At 63.2% G+C, this 20428-nt stretch overlaps 2 protein-coding genes across 2 annotated transcripts; one reads left to right on the forward strand and one right to left on the reverse strand.

Moving 5' to 3' along the window:
* The first annotated feature begins 3988 nt into the window (after positions 1–3988).
* Positions 3989–5313, forward strand: CLDN23 (claudin 23). Its single transcript, XM_030018468.2, has one exon. It carries the CDS (start codon positions 4205–4207, stop codon positions 4904–4906), a length of 702 nt encoding a protein of 233 aa, XP_029874328.1. The 5' UTR covers positions 3989–4204; the 3' UTR covers positions 4907–5313.
* A 759-nt stretch (positions 5314–6072) lies between these two features.
* On the reverse strand, positions 6073–19856 carry LOC115343903 (low-density lipoprotein receptor-related protein 2-like). Its single transcript, XM_030020483.1, has 33 exons — positions 19742–19856; positions 19132–19251; positions 18606–18725; positions 18298–18525; positions 17955–18068; positions 17734–17853; positions 17300–17425; positions 16993–17199; positions 16659–16827; positions 16354–16522; positions 15880–16105; positions 15404–15529; positions 14981–15196; positions 14450–14758; positions 13978–14190; positions 13200–13790; positions 12585–12800; positions 12128–12366; positions 11916–12045; positions 11392–11570; positions 11089–11275; positions 10528–10746; positions 10117–10300; positions 9622–9823; positions 9387–9551; positions 8900–9100; positions 8264–8807; positions 7987–8115; positions 7693–7800; positions 7368–7604; positions 6807–7230; positions 6449–6584; positions 6073–6145 (listed from the first exon to the last, which is right to left on the reverse strand). The coding sequence occupies exons 1-33, from the start codon at positions 19854–19856 to the stop codon at positions 6089–6091; spliced, it is 6726 nt and encodes a 2241-aa protein (XP_029876343.1). The 3' UTR covers positions 6073–6088.
* Between the last annotated feature and the right edge of the window lie 572 nt (positions 19857–20428).

Consider the following 20428-nt stretch of genomic DNA (forward strand, 5'->3'; position numbering starts at 1 on the left):
GTGGAGACTGAGGAGAGACTTAGACAACCAGGTCTAATGCTAAAATCCCAGCATGGGCTGTTTGAGCCATCCTGCTTTGCTCCCAGCCTGCAGGGATTCAGGGTTTCAACAGAAAGGCAAACACAGGTGGCTAGGGGCTAGACCAGAGGAAATTGCAACCCCCCAAGTGCCCCCAGGCGCTGCTCCCAGGCAGTCCCCATCTCCCACAGCAGGCAGGACACAGGGGCTGCCAAGCTCTGCAAAGCAAATTCTGTTAAAGTGAGAGAGAGAGACAGGGAAGGATACACAGCCAGGGTCAAGTGTTGTGCCTGCTAGGCACCTGCCAGACATAGGGCAACCCAGGGAGGCAGAGCACATGTGCTGCCATTTGCCGTGTCTACAGACCTATCTGCCACGTGGCTCAGCGTCCAGCATGGGCACTTTGAACCCAAGAAGCAGTCAGGTACAATATAACTTGTGTGACACGCAGGCAGCGTGATGGCACGGAGGAGATCTTGCCGTATGTGAAACAGGCGAAGCCCCAGGGTCAGTGGGATGTAAACAGGAATTACCAGCTGCAGGCTCCTGCTAAACAGCCCTGGCCCTGGCTCTTCCCTGCACTGCAAACAGGATGCTGAGAGATCCTGCTGCTGCTGAGGACGAGCCCCACAGCGGTGAGGGGAAAGGGGTCAGAGTAACCCCCTCGCAAATACGTCCCGTCCCCCCGCTCCGGTCTCAGTGTCATGAGCTCAGCAGACAGCATAGGGGCAGAGCTGCCTTCATGCAGGGAAGCTCTTCTCCTCTCCAGAGCCACTTTTTGAAAGCTCTGCTGGACCCGAGAATCTAGATCAAACTAAGGATCACAGAAGCAGCTTTGGAGACTGTTATGTGCATGTGCTCCCCAGCTGTGGCCATTTCTGGCATCAGGCAAGGCCCAGTTATTACACCAAGCTCTGCTCAGTTGGTGTGATAATGGTTGTCGTGGTTTAACCCCAGCCAGCAACCCAACTAGCCACTAGCGCTATCCACACTGACCCTACACTGAGCCACTGCCACATAAGAGACACTAGTACTTGTCCAGTCTGGGGTACCATCACCACCAGTGGCTGGAAGCAGATACCTAGGGAGGCAGGGGACAGACTGAACACAGCAATGTTGCCCTGAATGCATTCCCAGACTTCAGTGGCGCAGGGTATCTGAGGCTGGAAGCAGCAACCTGGCACTCAATAACTCATCATGGTTTTTTTTTTTTTAATTTTTTTTTTTTTTCCTTGGAATCAAGCTCAAGCTCTGACCACCCTGCCCTGGATCTTTTCCAGTTCCAGTTAGCTCAAGGCCTTCTGCCGCTCCTCCAATTTACAAAGGGGTGTGTGTGTGTGTGTGTGTATATTTAAAAAATAATAATAAGAAGAAAATGCAAGCCAGCTCAATCAAGTCTGGGTACGGTTTCCATCACGTTCTTAGAGATCACTTTGCCAAGATAGGAAAAACTAAGTCACAGCCTTAGAGAAGTAGGAAACACCAAGTAAGGTGGCTCTCCCCACCCAGCAGCTAGGGAAACATGGGAAGGAAGGCAGTTTCAGCCAGACCATTTTATCTCTGTGACCAGATGGCTTTAAATGCTTCCCCAGAGCTTGGAAAGGGCCAGGCTCTGCTTTGAATTGCTTTTCATACGGCCTCATTAGAAAGTAAAAGGGAAGAAATGAACAATCTATAACTTTGTGGTATTGGGAAACAGCTCTGTTAATCCCATTTCCTTCCCTGAGCTTACTCAGAGCAGGTCATTCAGCACCAGGGCCACATCACCTAATCTGCTTATTGTTGCCCCGCAATCAGAAGCCTGGGCTCCTGCCCGAAGGGCAGATGCATCCTTCTGGGCATTATTAATAAATTGGGAAGGCCCAGGTTGTTAAATCTGACACCGCTGCTTAATTGTGACGCTCCCAGCACCCAGCTTCTACTTGCTGCTGCAGATCCAAGCAGTGACCACCTCCCAAAGCCAAGCCTGTGGGAGCGAGGGCAAGAGGGGCAGAGCATCGCTGGGGGAGCAGACAAGAAGCACCCTAGGGCAGGCACTGCAAAGCCCAGGGTGGGGGTACCTGCGGCACCCCTCGCATCCTGAGCGGCAGGCCTCTAGGTTTCTTGGCCTGTCTGAGAAAAACATGGGCATATCTGACAAGATGCAGAATTTCCCCCTTTCCAGCAGGGCTGGCGCATGCCCTGCCTGCACATCTGGGATGGGGGGCAAAGCGCTTGCCAGCAACACAGAGCTCAGGTCTTGCTCCCACCTGCTCACAGCTACAGCATGGCCTGGCTACTCCACAGGTCACCGCTGCTTTACCTGCCAGCATTGCCACTGAGCTGTGTTTTGTCACCGTAGTAAAAACCTCCTGAGCTCAGGAGTAGCCAAATGGACTGATGGGCCCTCATACATGGTACCCAGGCTCACCGGGCCACCCAGCTCACTACCAGCCCTTTCCCTCTGCCTCCCTCTCCCCCAGGAGGACTATGTCTTCTCAGAGCCGACCTCTACCTCGTGTCCACATGGAAAGGAAAATACAGCCTCCTGCAAGAGTCAGGACTAAGAGATTTCAGACTTTCAGCTCCTGCTCCTGTCAGGGGCAGGGGTCCCATGGCAGAAGGCAGCCTCAGGCAACACATCAGGCAGGCAGCATTTAGTGTGTTGGTTGGACCCACAGCTCCAAGGGCAGTAATGGGTGGCTTGGCACGGAGTCAACGGCTGGAGCGGGGTAAAAGTTAAAAAAGTTAATGGGACAGAAAGAGAAACAGCAATCCCTAGCTTAGTTTCTCAGCTGAGGAGTGCCAAATTTTAGCAAATTACTACCTGTATACGACAAAGCCAGGTGTCCCCAGTCTGGACCTATGCACAGCTGGCTGTCAGCATTGATGCCCTGCAGACGCGGCTGGGGACATGAGCCTCTGGCTCAATCCAACCCACCCCTGCCTTCCAACTGGGCTGAGATCCAGTGATCAACAGCTCCGCAATCCGTCCCCAAAATGATCTGGCACCCACAGAGCAGAAGGGCTTCAGGGGCACTTGGGCAATAGGGGTGGGACGGAAGAGTGGGGAAGGGAGCGGGTCCAGCAGCTGGTCCAGCACAGACCCACCCAGCCCTCCAGGTGGCCGAGGCCACGAATCCAGCGGTGCAAAGGTGCTGGGGCACACACATGCAGCCCTCTAGATCAGCTGGGGTTGCTCATCCCAAATTAATCCACAGAGGATGCTGCCCTCTTTTGGGCTCAGCGTGACTGGCAGAAATTCAGGGAAATTTGGAGAGGCCCAAGACCAGTGCTTTTTGGGGCTCAAAACCTCGCATAGGGGTTCTTCAAATGTGGTGACTTCCCATACCTATCTCAGTGGACATTCCAGGGGCTTTACCCACTGAGATCCAGGCTGCTGCGCCTGCGGGTGGCCTCTGAGTGCAGCCTGGGAAGGGAAGAGCAGGGCCAAGCTCGGGAGCGGTCCCTGAAGGACAAGGAGACGCTTGCTGGGATGGACAGCAAGAAGATGAAGACCAAGGGTTGGGAAGGTCTCCTGGGCCTGGGGAGGACCACGGCGTCCTTACCAACTGTGAGAGCCGCTAGCATTTCATCTTAATTAATGATTTTCATAAATTAATTCAGTTGATAGTAAAATAAGTTCATGGCCAGTTTAAGTGAGCCATAACAGGGTCCTGTGCTTCCCCAGCAGGGAGAAGTAGGGACCGAGCACTGCCAAGCCCTCCCAAGGGGTGACGCTGAGACGTCCCAGTGCCACCTGCAGCAGCCCGGGGATGGCTGACTGCCCCCAGCACCGCAGCTACCTGCAAGGGGAGAGGGGAGGCCAGAGCTTCGGCGGTTCCCGCAGGCTCCCGCACCCCTGGCAGGTGCTGCCCCTGCAGCAGCACTCGGGGCTGGGTGCCAGCCAGCCCTGCCTGTGCCGGGCTCCTCCCTGCCTGCACTTCCTTCTGCCGCTGGCACCTCCCCGTAGTCCTGGGCACAGCCGGGACGGTGGCCTGCGCCGGCTTCGGGGGGCCCTGGGACTACTGCCCGACCGTGGGATATCCCCGCCTGCACCGAGCAGCCCAGGGGCACCAGTGCCACCTCTTCTGCCCAGGTGACGGGCAGCAGCGGTGAGCCTCTGCTCTCCCCCGGAACCCCCGCGGACCTCCCTGCCTCTGGCGAGCAGAAGCACACTGGAGCCCGCTTCACCCACCTCTCCAACATGCGGACTCCGACGGCGATGATCGTGGGGCTGGTGCTGTGCCCCTGCGGGCTCCTGCTGACGCTCACGGGCACGCTGGCACCCAGCTGGAGGCAGGTGAGCCTCATACCCAACCAGCCCGTTGACCTTGTCTTGGAGCAGGGCATCTGGGACATGTGCAGCGAGCGGCAGAGCAGCCACGACCGCCACTGCGGGCAGGCTGATGAGCTGGGCTACTTTGAGCAGGTGCCTGTGCGAGTGGCCCAAGGGCTAATGCCTACCTCGCTGGTGCTCACTTTCTTGGGCTTGGTGGTGGCTGCCCTGGGGGTTCGCTGCTGGCAAAAAGAGCCACGGCACCTGCTGGCTGGTGTGGCAGGGCTTGTGCTGCTCCTCTCAGGGCTGCTGAGCCTCGTGCCTGCCTCCTGGTACACGCACGAGCTGTGGGCACTACCTGCGCCCGCTAGCAGCACGCTGGTTGTAGGCTACAGCTTGGTGCTGAGCTACTTGGGAAGCTGCCTGGAGATCTTGGGGGGGCTGGCCCTCACCCTCAGCTTCCACCACTGCTGCAAGAAGCGCAGGGCTCCCAAACTGCCCCCCAGCCCTGTGCTGGAGGCTGGGCCGTGCTCCATCTCTGGGGCTTACCGCAATCCCTGGGATGTCCTGGAGGACGAGCGAGATGGACAGCACCGGAGGAGCACCCTGCCTTGTGACTCCGACTTGTAGCCCCAGCACAGGGACAGCAGTGGGCACCGGCCAGCCCGCCTGCCTGACACTGAGAGCAGCGCTGGCTCCTGCCCCTCCAAGCCATGTCCTTCTCTTGGGGTACCTCAGGGCAGGCTGGAAACAAAACCAAGGACCTGGCTTGAATCTCTGCAACCTCCTCAAAAGCCTGCCGTGCTCCGGGCCCCACAACTGTGCCAAAGCCATGCTGAGTTGAGGACCAGCCCTGGCTCCACTGCCTCCATGCAGCTTTTAGCTCATCCTCCTGCAATGCACAGCAGCTTAGGCAAAGGCAGCTCCGGTGTTCCCACGTGAGCATGGTATAGGTTAGCACCTTGTAGCCTTCAGGGCTGGGAATAGGGGAGGGGAGGGGAGCACCTCCCACATGTCTCTGCTCAACTCAGGGCTGTGCAAACAGCAAAATAAATGAAGAGGAATGGGTCTGTGCTGTGGGATGGTTATGGGCTTTCTGCCAGGCAGGCTGGGCTGACAGCCAGAGTGCAAGGCCAACCCAGCTCCCCCATGCTTTGCCTGAAGCAGGGATGAAAGGTCTGTAAAAGGGTACAGGTAGCTTTTATAGCACCTTCCTCAAGGACTTTTCCCCTATGGTCAAAATCAGCTCTGGAAAAGGTTTCTCATTCCCTGAGTACAGCCACTTCGGGGGGGGGGGGGGGGGGGAAGAGATGACAGGGGAAAAAATAGCATATATTTCTTCCCCTTTCATCATTAGCTTGGTGCGAGGCAGTAAAACTGGTCTCGCTGGTTTGTAAGGGACACTCAGGAGGTCAGAACTGCACTATAAAATGCTGCTTGGCACCCTGCATAACAGGGCAAGAGCCGAACCAGCTTCCTTGCAGAGCTATTTGGCCAGATTTTTACCCCAGGAGAGCCCAAAGCACCCTGGTCGGCAAGCTAAGCCTTGCTGCAGAGAGACAGTGGATTGAGATGCCCTAAGTGTGATTAAGGGATGGTACAGGATGCCCTGTGTGATGCAGGGGGGGGGGTCAGATTCAGGTGGCTCAGAGAACGTGTTGGAGCTGGAGACTTCCCGAAAAGCCTCCCAAAGCTTTTTGCTCTGGACTGTAAGTTCCCTGGAGCTTAGAGATCTGGGAAGAGCAAACCAACCCCCCCTTCCCAGCCCACACACAAACCACAATAGCACCAGAGATGCTGCACAACATTCCTTTATGAAAATACAGTGTCGGGGCAAGATGGTCCCTTTCTCAGCGGGGCTGGCAGCTCCTGCAGAGATCACAGACAGGTACATCAAGGATGAGTCTGAGCCAGCCTCCCTGGACCCACCCCACATCTTGGCACAGGGGCTCCAGCCACAGATGGAGGGGGACAGCCCCTGTACCAGCCAGACTCTAGGCACCCCCAGGTCTCGCCCCTCTTCCCCAGCAGGAGGGCAGAGCTTGCCTCAGGAGTGGGCACCATGCCAGCGCTGGGCCTGGGGAAGGATCTGCATATGGGGGGTGGGGGGCTTTGGGGCACCCCACAGTGGCAGGGGGGTCCCTACCAGGGCCTGCTTCAGATGCTACTCACCTCTTTCCCATCGTAAGCTTCATTCACAAAGGTATCGCTCTTGGGGGGAAGCTCTTCCTCCTCCTCATCCTCTTCCTCAGGATCGCTTTCACGGTGGTACAAGGTCAGCACTCGGGTGGAGGCAGTGCTTGAGGTCCTGGGGAGGAAAAAAAGTACACTGAGGATGGCATGGCCATCTCCTAGAGATGGGGCAGATCCCAAGGTCCTGCCATAAATCCCCGGTAACAGCCTGCCAGGGTGATCGGAGCTTTCCACGTAGCCCAGGAGTGCCCCAGGACACCACGCTGTCCCTGGGCAGGGAGACCGTATCCCTCTCCATCCCCAGTTGTACCTGGCCCAGCCCAGCCCCAGAGCTCACCTCCTCCGCCTGTCCCGCCTCCGCATGTAGGCCAGGGCCCCCACAGCAGCGACAGTGAGCAGCAGGAGCACAGCCACCCCCAGGGCGATAGGTCCTGCAACGGGCTTCACCTCTGCCTCCTCACAGTAGTTGCCACGATAGCCCAGGGCGCAGTGGCACGTCACTCGCCCAGCCTCGATGGCGCAGTCCCCGCGCAGGTTACACGTCTCACTGCTGCACGGCACAGCCCCCAGCACCTCCTCAGTGCTGGGGGGTACGAGGAAGGGCTCTCCATGCTCCCGGGGGCCAGGGGCTGCCGGCAGGCTGGGGCTGGGCTGCTGAGGCTTGGGTGCAGCTGTGGGTAAGGCTGGTTTCTGTTCTTCCACATGGGACATTCTGGATGGTGCCACTGTGGGGACCTGTGTCCCCATCTCCATGGAGGGGCCTGGAGGGATGAACATAGGTCAGCAGAGACCCAGGTGAGACCCCCCCCCCCTTCCTAAACTGGGGGAGACTGGGCAGGCTCCCCACCCCGTGCGCAGCCAGGTCCCTTGCACGCCCCTGCCATGGGCAGGCACTCACAGTCAGACTCATCGGAGCCGTCAACGCAGTCAGGGCGCCCGTCGCAGACCTGCTCTTTGGAGATGCAGCTCTGGAGGTCAGGGCAGGCCTGGAGCGGGGCCAGGCAGGGCGGTGCTGGCATGCATGCCACCCCACGCACCAGGTGGTAGCCGGGGGAGCAGCGGCACAGCCGCCCTGCAGGGTTGGGCAGGCAGAGCTGGGCACAGCCCCCGTTGCTCTTCGCACAGCCGTTGGTGCCTGCCAAAACAGCATGGGTTAGCATGGCCACCACAGGGCACGGCTCAGCCCCCCCCAATGCCCCGACCTAGGGCAGCCCCAGACCCACCTTCCTGCGAGAACTGGCTGTAAATCCTTATAGCTACCAACTCCTGTTCCATTGGGAACCACCAGCTCTCAGCCCGCTCCAGCCGGCTGTGCCAGATCTTGCTGGAGCCTGGGAGACACATGGGGTCAGCACTGCTCCATCTCTTCTCGCAAGGGTGCCCGGAATGGGAGGTGGGGTCCCCCAGCCTGCCCTTCACCCCCGGAAGGGGCAGCCGGCACCCCACGGAGACTGGCAGACACCCCTGTGTCCTGGTGCAGTAGGAGGAGCTGGCCAAAGCACAGCAAATGGACTCACCGTTGGTTGAGGTCGTGCTCCAGAGCAGAAAGCCTTCTCCGATGGCAAAGAGCGAGAGGCCGTGCAGCCCTTCCCGCACCACGCGGAAGCGGGATCCGTCCAGCTCAACGCTGCTGATGGTACCTCTCTCTGCAGGGCAGAGACGCAGGGACATCAGATGCAGGGGCACAGAGGGCTCCGGGCTGCACCTCGGGGCTGTGCCGGGCTGTGCCCTGCGGACCGAGTGCCTGAACCACCGCTACACCCCCAGCAGGGCCCCGGCTCAGCCCACACTCACCGCGGTCTGCCCAGTACAGCCGGGTGCCGGCACCCCCGAAGGCGAGGCCAGCGGGAGCCCGGGCTCTCCTCCAGACCACTCTGCGGCCGGTGCCATCCATGGCCGCGCACTCCACTGCGGCGCTGGGCCGGCGGCTGCCTGCCGCCGTGACAAAGCACATGGTGGAAGCACGAGGACACAGCGCCAGCCAGGCAGCGCCCTGCAGCCCCTCGCTGAGCAGCACCAGGGCCCACCGCCCCCCCGGAGCTGCCACACGGATGCTGGGCGGCTGCCCCCCGATCCAGTACAGGTTCCCGCTCAGCCAGTCCAGGGCCAAGGACGTCACCGTGCCCTCCACAGCCACCGCCTGCTTCCAGGACAGCCGGCCCCGGTCCTTCAGGCGCAGCAGCCCGATGGAGTCGCCCCCCACCTCCGCAAAGTACAGGCTCTTGTCTTTCACTGCGTAGTCGACGGCTGTCAGGCGGCCCACCTTGGCCAAGGGCAGGGCTTGGTGTGGGGGAAGGCCTTGGGATCCAGCCGTTGCGGGCAGGTCCTTCAGGTAGACCTGGAGGAAGGAGGCAGCGCTAGGACAGGGACCCCACTCCCCTGATGACAGCGATGGCAGCGGCCCTCAGGGCCGGCTCAGGAGGACAGTACCTGTGCCACGGCTGCCGGTGACACCAGGAGGGCAAAGGCCGAATCGCGGAGGGGCAGGCAGGTGGTCTCATCGTCGGCCAGCGTCAGCCTGGCGGGGCACCGGCACTGCCCGGCGTGCCTGGCGCTCAGCAGGCACAGGTGGGAGCAGCCACGCGCCACGCACGGGTTAGGGGCCACGGGGCGCAGGGCTGGGTGCATCACCTGTGGGAAGGGCAGGCTCAGCCTCAGAGCCCTGCCAGTGCCCAGCACGACTGACACCACGCCGTGCTGCCGAGGCCCGGACGCGGCCCAGCTGGGGGCAGAATAGCGAGGCAGAGATGCTCCAAGAGGACCAGAGACCCTTGACTGCAGGGACTGCTGCCCAAAGACCACCGGGATGGGGGTACAGCTCCCAGTGGCTCTGCACTCAGAGGATGGCGGGGCCGTGCAGGGTGGGACCCCCAGCAGAGCTGGCACAGCAGGGTTCAGGGCTCCCCCAGGTAGGTACCTGGAGGCCGTGGGGCTGCCCGTGTCGCTTGAGCAGCACGGTCCTGTTCTTCCCGCTGGCCTTATCCACTTGCTGCACGGACCATGCCTTCCTCTCGGACCAGTAGAGCTGCCCCTCGCACACCGCCGCTGCGAAGGGGCTCCGGACCCAGCCCAGCTGCAGGACCTGGCGGAGAGGCCGTGAGCACCCACCCCGGCTCCCATCAGGAACCCGTCACCAGAGCCACACCACAGACCTTCACACTGGTGCCATCCAGACGTGCAGAACCAATGCTGCCCAGCTTCTCATCCAGCCAGAAGATCCTCCAGGTGGGGAGGTCGAGGGCCAGTGCTGTGGGCCAACCCAGCCCCTGGGCCAGCAGCACATGCCGCCGACTCCCATCCATGGTGGCCTCCATCAGCCGTGGGTGGCTCCCCACCTCTGACCAGTACAACAGCCTGGTGGGAAGAGAGGTGCTGGCCCACGGAGCTGGCACAGCATCGTCCCAGTACCAGGGCAGCCCAGAGGAGCGGCATGGAGCTTCCCACCCCATCAGGGATGCACTGAGAGCTCCACCCAGGGCAGGGGCAGGGGCAGGTGCCTTCTTCCCCACTTGCACACCCCCGACAGCACCCAGGTGAGGCCATCCCAACTCTTCCCCAGCCTGTCCACCTGCCTCCGTGGAGGAAAGCAGGGCAGCGCAGGGCAGGGATGGCAAGGAGGTCCCCATGTCCTCTTGTCCTAGACTTACCCTGCCAGAGGCTGGAGCACCAGGGAGTGGGGCTGGTCCAGGTCTCCATCCATCACCACGGTGTACTCTGGTATCCCTCGCCAGGCAGCCCCCAGGCGAGTGGCCAGCACCTGCCCTGCTGCCCCATCTGTCCAGTACAGGTTCCTCCCAAGCCAGTCCACTGCTACACAGTCTGATCTCACACCTGCAATGCGCTCAAGAGTCAGCACCTGTGGGGTGACAGCTGCATGGCCCTTTGGCACAATGCTCCCCACCCAGGTCCCCTCCATCCCAGGAGGTCCGGCTCCACCCAGCCCTGCTCCCACCAGCACCTCTCCACACAAGGGGACACAGCCTGGCACCCACTGCAACCTGGAGATTGCACAGCCACAGAGAGGCCAGCCCTGCTAACCCCACGCTGTCAGAACCCACCTTTCACCAGTGTGCCTTTCTTGCCCGAGTCGAGGTCCTGCCAGCGGATGCTCTCTGTGGCCAAGTCCATCCAGAAGACTTTCCTCTCCACCAGGTCATAGTCGAGTGAGAAGACAACGCGATCCTTGTCAGTAGCCAGTAGCACCTCCTCACGCCCACTCCGCAGGCCATAGGACAACACCTCTGACTGCACGGCCACCAGCAACATGGGCTCTGGTCCTGGGGCAACACAGGCGCCCGGACTCTGCTCAGTGCTGGTGGCCCCAGCACACGCAGGCAGGAATCATGGCGCTCACAGGCATTGGAGCCTGCTGGGACTCGGCCCTGCCGCACAGCATGTTCCTCAGCTAGTGAAGGTGGATCTTCCGATCAGCCACGGGCTGGCAAGCGGCAGCTCACAGCTGAGTGGGGCCTGGGAGGCCACATGGCAGAGGGGACAGGACCATTCGTGGGACTACAAGGCTCATGGGCAGCAGGCACGGGGGGCAGGTACCCACCGGCTCCTGGTGTACCCTAGAGTGCCATGGACCCTCGGCGCTGCTTGACCGTCACAGGGCTTACCAGTGAGTTTGCAGACACGTCCATCAGGCTCCAGCAGGTAGCCAGGGAGACAGCCACAGCTGTAGGACCCTGGAGCATTGAGGCACGTCTGGCTGCAGGCTCCCTCGCCCCGCTCCATGCACTCGTCTATGTCCACGCAGGACAGACCGTCCTCGGCCAGCCGATAGCCCGGATCACACCAGCACCGCTGCGGGGAAAGGGGCTGTCAGGGTCCTGCCTTGAGGACACATGAGGGTCCCTCCTGCAGCTGGACCAGGGCAGCATGGCGGGGTAAGCCCCTGGACCAGGGCTGCTGGCACTCACAGGGCCCTGGGGCGAGGGGTAGCAGAGATGAGTGCAGGACCGCTGGCAGGGCACAGAGCAGTTCCCCCCCTCATCCGAGCCGTCTGCGCAGTCCTGCTGGCCATCGCACACCAGGGATGCATTCAGGCAGGCCCTCAGCCCACATGTGTACTCGTGACTCTGGCAGGGAGCAGGTTGGCCTGCAGGGACACGTAGGGAAGCCTGCCCTGAGCCTCGTCCGCCAGCTCCTTTTGCTCAGCTGGGGCAGATTCAGCTGCTCCCGCAAGGTGCCCAGGGCTCACTTGCAGCCACCTTGAGAGCCGTGCCTGTAGCCTGGCTTCAGGTTATCCTAATCCCAAGGCCACCAGCCCTATAGGAACAACAGCTACCCAGGGCCTGGAACCACCACAAATGCTTGGAAGAAGCAAGCAGCACACAGGGCCTTTCGCCTCTGTACAGACACGTCCCCACCTCCCTCTGTGCTGGGCACCCACCAACCACCCCTGGGTGAGACACAGAGGGGATAAAAGCAGGGTGTTGCTCACAGCCAGCCTCATCGCTGCCATCTGTGCAGTCACTCTCTCCGTCGCAGCGCCAGACGTCAGGGATGCACTCGTGGCCATGGGAGCAGCCCCACTGCTGGTCCCCACACAGCCCTTCCTCCCAGGGACAGCCCTACAAGAGCAGAGGGTGAACAGGGCCACCAGCCCTCCTGGGAGCGAGCAGGGACAGGCTGTGTCCCCACCACCCCACTCACCTGCTCGTCTGTGCCATCCCCACAGTCGGCGGCACCATCACAGCGCCAGGCCTCCGGCACACACTCCCCGCTGTGGGGACACGCCACCTCACCCGTGCGGCAGAGCAGCGGCCGGGGCACGGCGCAGCCCTCCTCGTCCGAGCCGTCCCGGCAGTCGCGGTCGCCGTCGCAGCGCAGGGCCAGGGCCACGCATTGCCCGCTCCGGCAGGGGAACTCAGCCGGACCGCACTCCTTTGGCACTGCGGGCAGATCCAGGGCTGAGCGGGGGCACTGTCCCCATCCCTGTCCCCATCCCACCAGTGCAGGCATGGCACTGAGCAGGGTACGGCCCCTCCAGCCGCTCGGCAGGTTGCCCCAGGCAGTGCCTGCTCCTGGACCCGCAGGAAACTTGGCACACCCACCTGTGGGGCAGGCAACCCCCCAGAAGCCCCTGTCCCATCCAGCCCCAGGGTCTCACCACAGCCCTGCTCGTCGGTGTGGTCCAGGCAGTCGGCATGGCCGTCACACACCCAGCTCTCAGGGATGCAGCGGGTGGCAGCGTCACAGCGCAGGGCGCACTCCTGCGTGGGGCTCCAGCAGCCTGTCTCATCCGAGGCATCAGGGCACTGTGGCACCCCATCGCAGCGCTCCGCAGCCCCGATGCATATGGCTCCGCTTGCACAGTGGAAGGCCCCTGGGGAGACAAGGCGCCTTGCTAAGCCTGCAGTAGGCAGCCAGGGTGCCCAGACCCTCTGCTAGCCCCCCAGTGACCTAAAATGGCCCCATGCTACAGCAAAAGGGCTTGGTCCCTCCTAGTCAGTGCATCTCCAGCAGCCTAGGTCCCGAGCAAGGCCAGCGAGGCAGTCTCAACTCAGCCACATCCAGGTCACCACGAGCAGTGGTGCCCCTTCTGACAGCACCTCCAGCCCAGCACCAAGCTCAGAAGAAACCAGTATGCCACATCACAAGCACCAGAGCCCGGGACACACTCAGACCTTCCCAGGGTCCCACCCCACCAACCCCACCAGGAAGCAGCCAGAAGCCCTGGCACAGGGCAACCCAGCTGCACAGGGGACTGAAGAACAGCTCCTACCTGGGGTGTCACAGAGCTGGGCACACCCGTCCTCATCAGAGCCATCTGCACAGTCCTTCTCCCCATCACACACGTACTCCTGGTCCACGCACTCGGTGCCGTCACGGCAGGGCACATGTGTGCGAGGACAGGAGAGATGGAGGACCGGGGTCAGGGGTCGTGCAGGGCTGGATGGGAGGGGTGGGGTATGCGGCACTACCCGTGCAGGACTGGTTGGACGCTGGGTGATAGTAGTTGGCCGTGGGGTAGTGGTCTTGGTTGGCAAGGACTGAGTGGTGGTGGTGGTGGTGGTGGTGGTGGCAGTGGTGGCGGTGGTGGCAGCTGGTTGCACAGTGGTGGTCTTGGTTGGTGTGGTCCGGGCAGTGGTTGGCGCTGGAGTGGTCTTGGTTGATGTGGACTGGCTGGTGGTGGTTGGTGATGTGGTAGCCTTGCTGGTTGGTGCACGAGTAGTGGTGGGCACAGTAGTGGTCATGCTTGGTGTAGGTCTTGTGGTGGAGGTAGTGGGCCGAGCAGCAGTGGTACTTGTGGTTGTCTTCATAGTGGTGGTCACAGGTGGAGGGAGCGGCAGGGCAGACTCCTTGCTTGGTGGCACTGGCAGAGGCACAGGAACATGAGCCTGGATTTGGGGCTGTGCCATCCCCACACTCCAGGCACCTCCAAGAGCACCCCACATAGCCACCAGCAGCCAGGCACCCTGCCCCAGCTCAGAGCACCACGGGCCACCCAGCCCCATCAGGTACAGCACCAGTGCCAGGCACAGAGGCACGGCCACTCTTACCAGCCTGCAGCTCCGAGCCTACGAAGGCCACCACTCCCTGCACGCCTGCTGCCGGCATGGACAGCACAAGGGCCAGCGTCCTCCGGTCCCACAGCAGCAGAGCTGTCCCGTTTGCTGACACCAGGTATGGTTCGAAGGCAGCCACAAGGCCGTGGGACCAGCTGGGTGCCAGGGTGACTGCTTGCCGCTTGGTCAGACTCAGTGCCCGTAGGCCTGCGAGGCAGAGGGATGGTGTAGGACCCTGGGGCCCACAGGCACCCTTCGTGGCCCACCCCATGGCCCACCCCGTGCCCCCATAACCCACAGCTATGGCAGGGACCTCATGGCTGAGGCCAGGGGCTCAGCCATGGGACAGAGTCTGCCCCACGAGCACCCCACTGCCCAGGCAGGGAGCTGCTTCATGTAGGGCATGGCTTGTCACTCCTGCCTATCTATAGCGACCACCTCCGCTCTCCCTGCTCCCAGGACTCACCCAGGACTGAGCTCCAGAGCAGGCTGAAGGCTCTGCTATCCATAGCTGCAGGCAGGTCTCCAGGCCAGGTCTCATTCCAGGCATCCCACGGAGCACCCCCAGCCAGGCTCAGCTGCTGCAGGGGCTGCCCACGGGCTAACCAGTACAGAGCGCCCCGCTGCCAGTCCAAGAAGAGGTGCTGGATGCTGCTGCGAGCACGGTGCAGGATGCGTGGGGACATGTCAGACACCTGGATCACCCCGATGTCCCTCCGGTTACACGCGAGCCAGTACAGGTCCCCCGAGCGGATGTCCACACGGGCAGAGCAGACTTGGCAAGAGTAGGCAGACAAGCAGTTACAAGGCTGTCCCATGACCCCGCTTCTCTGCCTAGTCCCTCCTGCCCCAAAAACCAGGGCACAGCTGCCCAGTGTCTCGGCACAGCCCCAGTGTGGGCACCATGGGACTGCTGGGCTCTGCACCCAGGAGATCCTCAGGCCTCAGGGAGCACCAGGAAGGGGAGCGTGCCCTCCATCACCCCATAGGGTCTCACCTGGCAGCCCAGTTGCAATGGCCTCTCTCCTGCCAGGGTGCCCCACAACACGCAGCAGCGTCCCATGGTCATCCGTCCCGTAGAGCACCGACCTCTGCCAGTCCACGTCTTGCAGGTGGAGGGGCTCCTGCCACTCCTGCACCCGTTTTCTGTGTGCTCCAGGGCCCACCTGCACCAGGGAGATGGCCTTCCCCGACGCATACACGATGGACAGCTCTGCAGGGTGCAAGGGCAGTGTGTGAGCGTGGCTCCAGGGGCACTGGACGGCATCCCCAGCATAAACCAAGGCAGAAACGTAACAGCACTGGTGTGTGCTGGGAACCTCATCCCATCAAAGCCACAGCCCCTTACGGCCTCCCTCTGACTCCCACAGTGATGTGTCCCAGCCCAGGCAGCCAAGCCCACCTTGCAGACCCTGCTTACCTGCGCACTTCCCCGAGGGCAGGAGGAAGAGGCCCTCCGGACACGCACACTTGTAGCCCCGAGGGTGCACAGGGGACAGAAGGCAAAGGTGACTGCACAGGCCCGGAGCACATGCAGCAGTGTCCCCTGGAAGCAAGGGGACATTAAGAGCTCAGGCAGCCGTGACCGCCCATGCCTCTCCTGATCCCCAAAAAACACAGGCTGTCCCGGGGCTGGATATGGGCTGGCTGACCCAGGCAGGGTAGCAGTGTCACATGAGGCAGGAGGGCTCAGCTTTACCTGAAGCCATGGGACTCAGCTGCTTTCCTACAGGTTCATACGTCCCCTCTCCCACAACCCCTCATCACAGGACCAGGAGAGCCATCGGGCAGGTCCCAGTGAGCTCCAGGACCCAGTACAGCCTCCCCCAGCACCCAGGGAAGCAGCAGGGATGCTGCCAGCCCTGCACTGGAGCGGGCGCCCGGCAGGGTACTTACGGGGAGGCTGCTGCAGCGCATGCAGGACAGTGAAAGCCGAGACAGGGGCACGGAGCAACACTGCATGCTCCTGGGGAGAGACCCGGGTGGCCGACACCAGCTCTGTGCCATCAGTCCAGAAGAACCGGCTCTCAAACACAGCCAGGCCCAGTGGCTCCGTGTGGCTCCGCAGGACAGCGGGAAAGGAGTGGCGCCCGCTGCCATCCACCTGCAGCGTCTCGATGGACTGGGGACAAGGCAAGGCACGGTGACCATGTGGCACCCCCACACCCCGGCACTGTCCCACAGCCACGGGGCTCACAGTGGTGCCTTCTCCCTCCCAGCCCAGGGATGTGTGCCAGACCCGGGCACCACTCCGTGCTCCCTCCCATGCCTTGGTTGTAGTCACAGGGGAACCAGGGCCGCCCTCCCCACTCCCACCTCATCGCCTCCCAGCAACTGGGGGGTCAGAACCCTGCTGCCCTGCATCCCTACCTCCTTGTACTCGCTGATCCAGTACAGCCTGCCAGCCACATGGTCCAGGCTCAGCCCCACAGGCTCCTCCATGGACACCGCTGTGAGCTCCCGCCGGTTTGAGCCATCCATGCCAGCTGCAGCAATGACTGTTCGGCCCCTCTGCCCGCGATTGACCCAGTACAGGGACCTGGGGGCAGGCACTAAGCACCCACTTCACAGCATAACACCAGTGCTGCCACAGCCCCACAGCAGGCATGACATGGTCAGCACCAGCATCACTCACCCAGGAGCCCGGGGCCAACCCCGGCTCACTCACACCTCACCTTGCAGCTGGATGCACTGTCAGCTGCTCCGGTGCCACGTCCTTCCCCAGCACTGTCACGTAGCCCCTGCCATCGCCCAGCCCCGCGCAGATGGCTGCAGGGTGACTACTGGCCCAGTACAGCTGGCCTGTGAACCAGTCCACAGAGATGCTGTTCACCTCCCCGGCATCTGCAGAGACAGAGCAATTTAAGGCACACCACCTCTGCTCCGGGCCAGGAGGCAAAACCCACGTTGCCCCTTCCTCTACAGGAAAGGCAGGGCTGGGGTGGCAGGCCAGCTCTCAGCTCCCATCTCAGCCCCGCTACGGCACCCAGCACCCTCACTCCTCCCCACCTGCATAGAGGGGCTGCGTGCCCTTCCCTGGGAGATGAGCCCGGAGCTCGCCCTCCTCTGTCAGCCAGTAGTAGGTTTCTCGGAGCAGGTCGTACACCAGGGCACGGGGTTTGGTATCAGTGGAGAGCAGGGGCCGGTAGGCTTGGGTCCGCACATCCAGAAGGGCCAGGTCCTGCCCCACGGCCACCAGGATCTGCGTCGCGTTGTCTGCCAGGGCAAGGGGGATGTCAGCCAGTGAGCGGGGACGTGGCTCGCTGGGGTCACGGCCCAGCCCCTCGGACAGCCCGGTCTGCCCGGCTCGCCCTACCTGCCACTTCGCAGGTGGTGCCATGCCACAGGGTGTAGCCCTGGAGGCAGGCGCAGCTGAAAGCGCCCGGGGTGTTGCTGCACAGCTGGCTGCAGGGGCTGTACTCCAGGGAACACTCGTCCACATCTGCGGGGATAGGTGCAGCCAGAAGCCTGCCACACAGCTGGCTAGCCACCCCCAGACAGCACCACCACTGCTCCCCAGGGACCACAGGCAGGCTCCCTAGATACCAGGACCTGGGCCCCAGCCCCAAAACGCACCAGCTGCCTCTAGGACATGACCTAGACACAGTCTTTGCGGGGCCAGGCATGACACGCAGGCAGGAACAGGGCTGAAGCAGGCGTTCCCGCACAAGCGCCGGCTCCGGGGAGACCCTGCTTTTGGCAGCCGAGGCCACACATGCCCGAAGCGTGTACACCTTGACCTCTCCTTACCAGCACAGTTCTGCCCATCAGCCTGCAGCACCCAGCCGGCCCCACAGGAGCACTGCACTCCCCAGTGCGTGTCAGTGCACGTCTCCGCGCAGCCCCCGTTGCGTACGAAGCAGCTCCGACCTGCAGGGACACAGCAGAGGGGTGACATGATGCAGGACAGCTCTGTGGCTCCCCCGGGCCCCAGCCACGCGGGCAGTGGCCGGCAGCCACACGCAACTCACCACATGTGCTGGGCTCGTCGGTGCCGTCCAGGCAGTCATCCTCATCATTGCACATCAGGGACTCCAGGATACACTTCCCCTCGTCGCACCGCACCATGCCAGGAGGGCAGGGGGCTATGGTGCACACAGCTCACGTCAGGAGGGCAGACCGATACCAGGTGGGCACAGGGGAGGCCGTGGGTCCCTGACTCATGGGGAGACCCCGCAAAGCATCAACAGGTTCCCGGAATGCTTGCCACCATCCCAAGGGGAGCTGGGGCCCAAGAAGGCAAAGTACCCCTTACATCACACATGGCCTGGACAGGTCTCACCCCACCGAGGAGCATCCAGCGCGCTTGCTTACCACAGACATCTTCATCTGAGGAATCACCACAGTTGTCAATCCCGTTGCACTTCCACTCGGCCATGATGCACACCCTGTTCCTGCACTGCCACTGCCCAGGCAGACAGGGCTGCTGGGGACACCCCTCCTCATCCCAGCCATCCTCGCAGTCCTGGTGCCGATCGCACAGCTCCCAGTGTGGGATGCAGTGGTGGGTGCCGGGACACTGCACCTTCTTTGCCCCACACACTGAGGGAACAGAGCAGCACTCACACCCTGCCCTGTGCCCCCAGCCACCCCCACTCAGCCCCCCAGCAGAGACTACGTACCACAGTCCTGCTCATCAGAGCCATCCAGGCAGTCAGCAGCACCATCGCAACGCCAGCTGCTAGAAACACACCGGCCGTCATCACACTGCCAAACATGGGGGTCTCCGCCACAGGCAACATCTGCAGGGACAGCACACGGTCACTGGGACCTACCGCTCCGGCACAACCACAAGGGTCCCCTCCATCCTGGCACAGGGCAGGTGCTGGCAATGCCTGAGGGGCTCTGCCAAGGGGCTGGCCCACAGCAGCCCCCAACAGGGCTCTCGGGCAGGTGGGGCGCTGCCTCGCTCAGCTTGGGATCCAGGATACGCCCCCGTGCCACAGACATCCCCCAGGAGCTCTGGGGCACACACGTCCCTGCGGGGTGCCACACAGGAGCCACTGGCAGAGCCAGCAAGGAGCGAGGTGCCTCTGGCCTGCCCTGCCCCACCACCTGCCAGAGCGGCTGGGCCCCTCGATGCCCGAGCAGCGCAGCCCCTCAAGCCACCCCGCGACAGAGGATGGGTGCCAGCTTCCCCTCGCTCACCGCACTGCTCGTCCGTCCCGTCGGGACACTGCTGCTCGCCATCGCAGAGCCAGGGAACGGGGATGCAGCCGGCACCACAGGCGGCTTGGCGTGAGGCCGCGCATGTGGGGCTGGCGGGCGCTGCGGGAGAGAGGGATGCCGGCCCCTGGTCAGCCTGGGCAGCCACGGCCAGCACCCGCCGGCGCGCACCCCACGCAGCTCCCTGCTCTGCTTGGGGGTCCCAGCACAGCCCCGCAGAGTGGGGGACTGGCCCCAGCCAGGGGCACCCCAGGACCTCGTGCAGGGCTGGAGGGAGAACTGCAGCCTCTCGTTCTCCCCCACCCAGGGAAGGCAGGGACCCCCCAGCCCCTCCCCCAGACAGCGGGACAGGGCTACTCAGGGTGCAGGACCCCCCCACGCTGTCAGGGTGGGAAGGATGCCACAGAGGGCAGGAACCCCCACATCACCGGGGAGTGGGGAGAATGGGGACACCCTAGGTGGCGGGGACACCCCCCCCCCCCATAGCCCATCGCGGGGGGTGGCCAGCAAGCAGCCCTGAGGCAGCGGGCGCCCACCGCAGCCCCTCGGGATGGGGCAGGGACCCCCCCCGCCCCCCTCGGCCCCGGCTCACGGGCGCGGCGGGTCCCGGCACCGGCGGCGATCCCGGCCAGCAGCAGCGGCGGCAGGAGGATGCTGAGGAGGACCAGGAGCAGGCGGAGCGGCGGCGGCGGCGGGGGGCGGCCCATGGCGGCGGTGGCGAGGGGCGGCTTCGGGGGGCCCGGCCAGCGGAGGGGAGCGCGCCGCTGCCGCCGCCGCCGCCTTTATGCCCGGGCGCGGGCAGCCATTGGGCACCGCGGGCACCGCCCGCCGCCGGCGGAGACCCCGGCCCGCCCCGCTACCGCGGGGGCTGCGCCGGGCTGACCCGGGGAGCCTCCAGCCAGGGTCTGGTGGCGAGGGGGGGGACGGCCTCGGGCGGGGCAGCTGCGGTCCCAGGCCGGGCACGCTCGGGGCCCGCCGCCCCCCCAAGAGCTGGGGGATGTAAAGGGTCCCCAAACCGCACCGCCCCCCCCGCCCCCTCGCTCCGCTGGCCCGTCTCGTCCCGCTGCGCGGGGCCGCCTTATCGGCCTGGGATTGTTGTGAGAACCGGGTTCCGCAGCACCTGCGCCGGGCGTGGGAAAGCAGCGGCAGCCTTGAACGCGGGGGCATCCCCCGAAAACACCGGCCTGGTGCTGCGCACAGCTGCCCGCCCGGCCGCCGCCGGTCCTCGACCTTGAGGGCTGCGAAGGAGCCGCCGGAGCACAACAAGGAGAGCAAAAGC

Source organism: Aquila chrysaetos, chromosome 1 (genome assembly GCF_900496995.4).
Source record: "Aquila chrysaetos chrysaetos chromosome 1, bAquChr1.4, whole genome shotgun sequence".
In the NCBI taxonomy this organism is placed as follows: Eukaryota; Metazoa; Chordata; class Aves; order Accipitriformes; family Accipitridae; genus Aquila; species Aquila chrysaetos.